Raw genomic sequence first — 8,011 nt, forward strand, 5'->3', positions numbered from 1 at the left:
GTAGTTGGGTGGCCGACAAGTGGGACCACGACAGACACCGAGGAGACGCGTGGCGCGGACGCGAAGCATTTCAGGCGCAATTTTGGGCCGGAAATGGGTCGGCGCGAATGCGAAGCGGATGGCTTTTGGGAATGGGTCGGCGCGTTGGGCCGGTGTTTCTATCCGCGCTGACCCAAACGAACATGGGCGGACGAAATGAGTCGCTTTGTTGGAGTTGCTCTTAGTACTTTCTTTTCACAGGCAAGATGCGTCCTGCGTTAGAGCAACTCCAATGGTGCAGTACTCTTGAAAAACTTTGTTTTACCACTCTGGATTTTGATCACTTTGCTTATGCCATTCTAGATTTTAACCATTTTGTTTATGCCACTTTAGAATTTGGCATTTCACGTTTGCCGCTCTTAGTTTTTGACCCGCTTGAATGTTAGTGATGAAAGACATGGTAACTCGCTGCAGGTGCTCCATTTTATGTTTGCAGGAGTCGAAGCCGGAGCGATTATCTGAGGCAATACGAGCTGAGTTGCCCGGCCCGAGCAGGGGCGGAGCGATTACCAAGTCTAGTTGATAAAAGAATCGGTCTACGGCCAATTATCATACTATTGTAATAATGTGCCACTTTGGCGCTATGAGACATGCTTACATTTGTATTAGTTTGAAATTGCTGATTACCAATAAGATACAATAAATAAGATACCAGTAATTTTGTCAAAGGAGGACTTAGCTGCTAATTCACTTCCAATCTAGATGATATCATGCAGTACCGGAGAAAGTCGCATTCCCTTTTACTCTGAATTAATTTTGACGGTGTTTAGTTGCGCTTTCTCTTCATAACTGCAAGCACCGGGAGTGGTCCTATGAGTGCCAACTTCCTCCATCTCCAAGTGATGATCATGGGTTGAGACATCTATACAAAAAAGGACCAACACCACTCATTTTGATACAGAGTTAAACGCATATTGCAAAATCTAGAAAAATGCAATAACATTCAATTCCATCACCAGCTCAGCTTCACATTTATTATTCTCAACTATCATATTAAAAATATCAAACAAATTGAAAGAACTAAACAAATTCAATAACAAACAACGAAGGAAGGGTTGCTTGGCTGAGCTAAAACCAAAGTAAGTGAGCTACACGGGAACGGGGAAGGCGCTACTTGGCTGGGCTAAAACCAAAGTAAATGGGCCACACTGGAACAGGGAAGGGGATGTTATTCGGAGTACGAGCTATTCATGTTGTTTCTGAATGTTTGTGAATTCAGAAAGTTGTTTGTGAATAAAAAAATGTTCATGCATTCGACAAATGTTCACGAATTCAAAAAAGATGTTCCGGCACTCCAGAAATGTCTGTGATCTAAAAAATGTTTGCGAATACAGAAAATGTTCACAAATTTCCAGTGAATAGGATTTCCAGTGCGCTAGTTCCATCCGCACACAACGAAGGCCTAAAAAAAGCAGAACCAGAAAAGCCCAACTACGACCAGACGACCACGAGGCCTACAAAGACTGAGGTAATTAGGAGCGGCAGATCCTATTTCTCGTACAGGACGTTGGATAGTCAGGTACCTCGTACACCAGAAGCACTAGTGCATTACAAGGGCTTTTGCGAGCCTTTCTTCCATCGGTTTTAGGACGGACCTCCCTTGAATAGGTTTTTTCTACTATTTTTTTGATAACTATCTGGGTTCATCAGCTGTAGTTTTTGATGGACTAGTTGATCCGACTATTTTGGAGGCGCATGCTTGTTGCGAGGCCATTGCTCTGGCACAAGATTTGAACATTCGGAATTTGGTTGTTGCCTTGGCTGCCTCGAGGTCGTCACAAACATAAGGGAGCTTCGCCTTCATGCGCACATGCCCTGAACATTATTAAACTTAGTATTAGTAATTTCGCTTTCACATATTTCCAATTTGAGTTTGGAGAAAATAATTTTGAAGCCCACTCTCTAGCAAAAGAAGATGTGTCTCTGGAGGTGGGTCGCCATCTGTGGCTAGGGGTTCTGCCGGATATTGCTTGTATTCCGCTCGTTATGATTTTCGAAGAAACCCTGGTTACCCTAAAAAAATACTTTTTTATCTCTCCTTTTACTGTTTTCATTTTTTACTTCCATGAACACTTTTTTAGAAGTTCGAAATTTGTGAGCATTTTTATAATTCATGTACATTTTTTCAAATGGTAATATTTTATAAAATATCTGACCATCTTTTTTGAAATTTTTATCAATTTTTATTTCATGATTTCTTCGAAGTCTGGTATTATTCAGATTTATGCAGAATTTTGAATTCTGGAATATAACTGGGGATAATTTCTGAAATTTAGGGATAATTTTTCTGAAATATGAGAACAATTTTCAAATATATGATCAATTTTTTTAAAGGATCAATTTTCAAATTCATTAATGGTTTTAATTGTGCATGGACAATTTTTTCATTTCTGATGGACATAGGTTTGAAAATTGAGAACAACTTTCAAATTCATGAAGATCTTTTGAAATCCAGGAACAACTTTTAAAATTCATGAACACTTTTTTAATATGGAATAATTTCCAAATTCGTGATTATTATTTTTCATTTCAGAATATTTTTTACTCCTGTAGTATTTTTCAAATTCATCAACATTTTTTGTAATTTGATTTTTTTTAAATACTGAAAAATTTTAAAATTCAAAATTTCTTAGTAGTCCCGGAAGTAATAACTAACCAGAAGATTTTTCATGATTCACTCACTAACCAGAAGCAAGGCAATAACTATTCAGCAGCCCCTCAATACTAGACTTAAAAAGCAGCAGGTTGTCAACCAAGAACAATAGGTGGTTGACCACCGGGTCAGTCGGAGCCACTTTTATTCCACTAAGATGCGATGACTACGAACTGAATTTTAAAAGGCACAAAAGACCCTCCGCTGCAATTAAGAAAAGATAAGGGGAAATTGGGGCTCCTTGTTGAATACCTCTTGTAGGTTTGAAGAGGTCTCTCTCATTTAACAACACTGAAAAAGAAACTAATTTGATCATATTCATCACCACATTTATCCAAGATGTCGCAAAACCAAGCTTAACCATAATAGGATGCAAATAGTCCCACTCGAGTCTATCATAGGCTTTGATCATGTCGAGTTTGAGAGCACAAAATCTATTTGTCTTGAACTTGCTTCACTTCTTAAAAAGCAAACATTCATATGCACTAATAATATTATCTACAATTAGTCTACTAGGCACAAAAGTTGGCTGTTTCTCTGAAATAATATCAGGAATGATTTGCTTCAAACGGTTTTGCCACTAACTTTGATGCAAGTTTGTAGAGAACGTTGGAAAGGCTTAGGGGTCTAAATTGTGCCAGAAGTGTGGGATTCATTACCTTGGGGATTAGAACTAGGATTATTTTCATTTATATTCTTGAGATTCTCCTCCCCTCTCACAATGCACAAGACTACCCTAGTTACTTCATCGCCGCAAATGTCCCCGTGTCGCTGGTAAAAATGAGCTGGGAAGCCATCTGGTCTGAGTGATTTAGTTGGGAACATCTAGAAAAGGAGAGCCCTTTTAACCTCCTCTACCATATATGTGAGGTATTGTCACATGCGGCACGACTGTTGGGTCGGCCCATATATCCCATGCTATACACAAGCGCGAATTGTAGCTCGCATTAAGTGGGGCATATCCATTCTTCTATGTCTCGCCTATTGCAAGACGATAGCTCGTCTCGCCTCTAGCACATGCGCTACGAGACGGGCATAACGTGTGTTTATGTAGCTCCTCCGAGCGGTTTTCAAAAGATTTTATGGACCTATTTGAATCGGTTTTGGAAGCTTCGTTGTGGTTTTCCATTATTATTTTTCTAAGTCTTTTCTATATCAATTTTCACTATTTTATTTTATTTTTGTTTTCTGGCTTTTCTTCATTTCTCAAATATAAGCGGATCGTTTCAGATACACGTTGAACATTTTCATATACAGGTTGAACATTTTTCCAAAATACACATTGATTATTTGTTGAATGCATATTCGACATTTTTTAATACAGGGTGACATTTTTAACACACATTGAATAATTTTCATCAATGCAATGAACATATTTTTGAATGTGCATAGATTTTTTATGTGCATATATTTTTGAAATGGTGCAAATAATTTTTATAAAATCATGCAAACATTGTTTTTACGTTTTATAAAGATTTTTTGAAAATCTCACGAACATATTTATGAAATGCATGAACATTTTCCTGTGTTTCTCTCTCCGGGTTTCTCCCTTTTTTTTCATTTTTCCTTTTTTCTGTGTGTGTTTTTTTCTTCGTTTTTTGTTGGATTTTTTAATTTATCTTTTATAACAAATGTCTAGTTTTCTCAACACATGCAGTACATTTTTATTATAAATCTGAAACAATTTTCTTGATACAAGTTGAACATTTTTTGAATACGTGATTGTTTCAAAATACATGGTTTGAATATTTTTTCCAGTGGGTTGTTAAACTTTTTCAAATACACATTGAAACATTCTTTTGAATGATACACAACATTTTTATTAAAAAATACACGAACATTTCCTTTCATTGTATAAACATTTTATGAAAAATACCAAGATCCTATTTTGAAATGTGTGATTTTTTAAACATGTAACGTACATGTTTTGATTGGTACGTATATTTTTTTAAACAAAAAAATATTTTAGGGCATTGCACCAATATTTTTAGAAAATATCATTTACTTTTTAAATGCATGAACATTTATTTTAAATGTTACATTTTTTAATGTTTCGAAACTTTTTTTACTTAAAAAAAGATTTTCGTCCTTATATAATTTTTTAATATCATGAATATTTTTCGAAAGGCGTGGACATTCTTAAAACGTCACACACATTTCCTTTAAGGCTATCAATGTTTTTTTAGATTACGCACCCATTTTATACATTGGATAAATATTCTTTTAAACATGTGATGATTGTTTTTGATAACTTTAGAAATTATTTTTCCATTTTTTAAATATAAGTAAAATTAAAAAGTACTCCCTCCATCCCATAATGTAAGACGTTCTTTGACACTAGTGGTGTAAAAAATCGTCTGACATTTTTTACACTAGTGGTGTCAAAAATCGTGTTACATTATGGGATGGGGGGAGTATGTGCCCTGGATATTCAGCGCTGGGCGGCGCTTTTAGGGGCCGCCTTAGGCGAGCGCCACGTTTAGCTCGTAGCAGGCGAGACATATCCATTTCTCAAAAAAAAAAAGGCGAGACATATCCCTTCCCGTACTTGCATTGCTGACCCAACTCAAAAAAAAATTGCATCGCTGACGTCCCCAAAAACCAACTTACGTAGCTGACGTCTGCCCATCTCAATCGACTGAGATGAAGCTCAAGTCGCTCCCTAATTTGAAAGGGTCAAAAAAGAAAAGGTTTGCCTCCGAAGAGGAAGCGCAATTACACACTGCAATCAGATATAGAAATAGAACTGCCTTCGTCAGATACGAATCGTCCTGCAGCTAGCTGCAGGTGTCAACACGTTGTCAAGGATGACAAGTCGCTGCTGCCTCTGCGCACCACCTCGGTTTTGATCGTGGGCGCACAGCCAGCAGGCGTGGGAGTTCATGCTGCAAAGTATAAGTTCAGATCAGGGGACGGACGGTTGGTTTCGGCCTTCTGTGAAGAGCTGCTGTTGCTACCCGCGGTTCACGTCGGAGGCATCTGCAATTTCTTTTGTAGTATAGCAGTTGGGCAGGCATTGGAGCACTTCCCTGTAAACTGGTGAGCAGTCCATTGTGAGTGGAGCCGCGTTGGGTATAGAGTATAGACAGTACTGGCAGCTTGGACTGATCTGCACAAGCTGTTCAATTCTATCGCAAAGTCCAAACGGGAGCCAGTAACTAAATCGTTGCAACGAGCCAAGAACTGCCCTCGCAGAAAAAAAATCGGAGCCTACTACTGCTTTCAGTGAGCTGGAGGGGAAGTTGAAGGGAGTAAACAGAAGATTTTGTTTGGGGAGGAAGGACAAAAAACTCAGGGGCATTCCGAGAATTGAACTCGGGACCTCTCGCACCCTAAGCGAGAATCATACCACTAGACCAAATGCCCTATGGTGTCTATTTTTACTGTGTAACCTTATTAGAAGAGAGAAGCACGGTGTCAACTACGTACAATGTTAGTACATTACTTCTTCTTTGGAAAAGACACATCGATTAATTACCGGTGTTGTCAGCAAAAGCAGTTCGTATATGTGTGCAATGCCTTTGATCTTTGTGCAACCCTGCATGGGCTTGACCTACAGGTTTTTGTGATCCCTTGAGTGATTAATTAGCAGAAGAGCTAAGATCGTGGTCTTTCCGCTCTTTGTCTCTTTTGCTCCTTAAGGGAGCGTAGACTGTGTGCTGTTTTCATTTTGCTGAGGCAGCGTTTCTGCTGTTTTTTTTCCCGCGCGCCTTGTAGCTCCAAAACAAAACATGTTCGGTGGTTTCGTTGCATGCAATGGAACCGGGGCGTTCGAGCCCTTTTCTTCTAAAAAAAGAGCTAAGATCGTGAAGAGCATCACCAAGTTTGATTTTCACGCTCTTTAAAGGAAAAAAAGTGCATTTATGCAATACGTAGCTCATCTTAATGTATATATAATCCCCCTCAGGGTTCAGGCCTCAACAGAAAGACTAATGCCGCGCGTAAATCACTGCATGCCAACTATAAGAAAAATAGACATACACAGCGATCAAGCTATAGATCACCGTATCTCCGGTGGATTAAATACGGCACGCTTTAATTTCTTCGAGCAGAAGTGGCTCGCATGTACACGACGGGGAAGATGGAACCACATATGTGCAGTCCAGCTAGCTAGTGATCAGTCAAGCACCAGGATATCTTGCATTTCTGCATATATCTTTCTGTCAATTCAAACGCCTAATGCATTAGTTAACCAGCTGCTCTTGTCAATCACAGCTTGCAGCACCAGCTAAAGCGAATCAACAAACAAATCAATTTCATATCTCATGGGTGCACCGGTTATTACAATTAATGTACAGCAAGAACTGCAAACAAGGTTAAAAAAATCAAAATCAAACACATAAAATCAATACTGCAGGAACCTAGACTAATAATTTACAGCTTGCCAAACCAGCCTAGACAACACCGGGCCAATTTGATCATCTCGTGTGTGAGGCGAGCGAGCGAGCATGCGTGTTCATCATGCAGAAACCCTAATGCGCAGTATTGAGTTGGTAAGACTTCTGACCATGTCGCCATCGGTTGAGGGTTGACCCGATCATTGCTGCTGAGACGAGAGCGGCCCGAAGATGTCGAGGAAGCCGGACGGCGAGCCGAGCGCCGACGCGCCGCCGGGGCTCAAGAAATGGTCGCTGGTCTGGTGCAGCCACGGGGAGACCATGGGCGCCTCGCCCTTGAGCGCCCCGCCGCGGAGCGGGCTGAGGTCGTGGAACAGGAACCCCGTCGTCGGCGACGGCGACGGCCCCGCCCACGATGGCGGCACGTTCTGCTGCTGCTGCTGCCTCGTGGCCGTCACCGAGACGGACACCGCGGGGCCGGGCCGGTTCAGGGCGCGGGCCTTGACGCGCACCGGCTGCGCCGCCCTCCCAGCCCTGTCCCCCGCGATCCTGGGGGAGGACGACGACGTCGACGCCCTCTCCCGCCCGTCCTCCCCGGCGACCTCCGGGCCGGTGAGCCGCTGCACGAGCGACATGAACTCGTGGGCCTCCACGTGGATCACCTTGGGGGACACCATGTAGATGATGACCGGCTTCCGGTTCTGCTGCTGCGCCTGCGACGACGGCGTCGGCTTGCTGATCTTTCGCGACGCGCCGTGCACGCCGAGGGCCCTGTGCCGGACGTCGGCGTTGTCGTAGCTCGTGGTGGTGGCCATGGGGGTGGAACAGACGAGCGCGCACGGGCCGGCGACGACGACGGACGGACAGCTACGTACCGGCGGGGGGTAATGGATAGGTGCGACTTTGCGGCAGGCAGGCAGGCAGACGCGGATGATTTGAGGGGGACAGCAAGAGGTTAAACGTACAGATCTTCTATCATCCG

The 8,011-nt window shown here is 42.0% G+C and overlaps 1 protein-coding gene and 1 non-coding gene across 2 annotated transcripts; both read right to left on the bottom strand.

The window, feature by feature from the left end:
- Window positions 1–5,986: 5,986 nt before the first annotated feature.
- TRNAP-AGG (transfer RNA proline (anticodon AGG)) lies at window positions 5,987–6,058 on the bottom strand. The gene has a single exon. It is a non-coding gene; the product is annotated as a tRNA-Pro (tRNA).
- An 863-nt stretch (window positions 6,059–6,921) lies between these two features.
- LOC109778982 (uncharacterized) lies at window positions 6,922–8,011 on the bottom strand. Its single transcript, XM_020337562.4, has one exon. The coding sequence runs from the start codon at window positions 7,842–7,844 to the stop codon at window positions 7,230–7,232; it is 615 nt and encodes a 204-aa protein (XP_020193151.1). The 5' UTR covers window positions 7,845–8,011; the 3' UTR covers window positions 6,922–7,229.

Source organism: Aegilops tauschii, chromosome 7 (genome assembly GCF_002575655.3).
Source record: "Aegilops tauschii subsp. strangulata cultivar AL8/78 chromosome 7, Aet v6.0, whole genome shotgun sequence".
NCBI lineage: Eukaryota > Viridiplantae > Streptophyta > Magnoliopsida > Poales > Poaceae > Aegilops > Aegilops tauschii.

Coding starts and splice junctions, on each gene's coding strand:
- LOC109778982 (XM_020337562.4), bottom strand. CDS start 7,844: ATGGCCACCACCACGAGCTACGACAACGCCGACGTCCGGCACAGGGCC.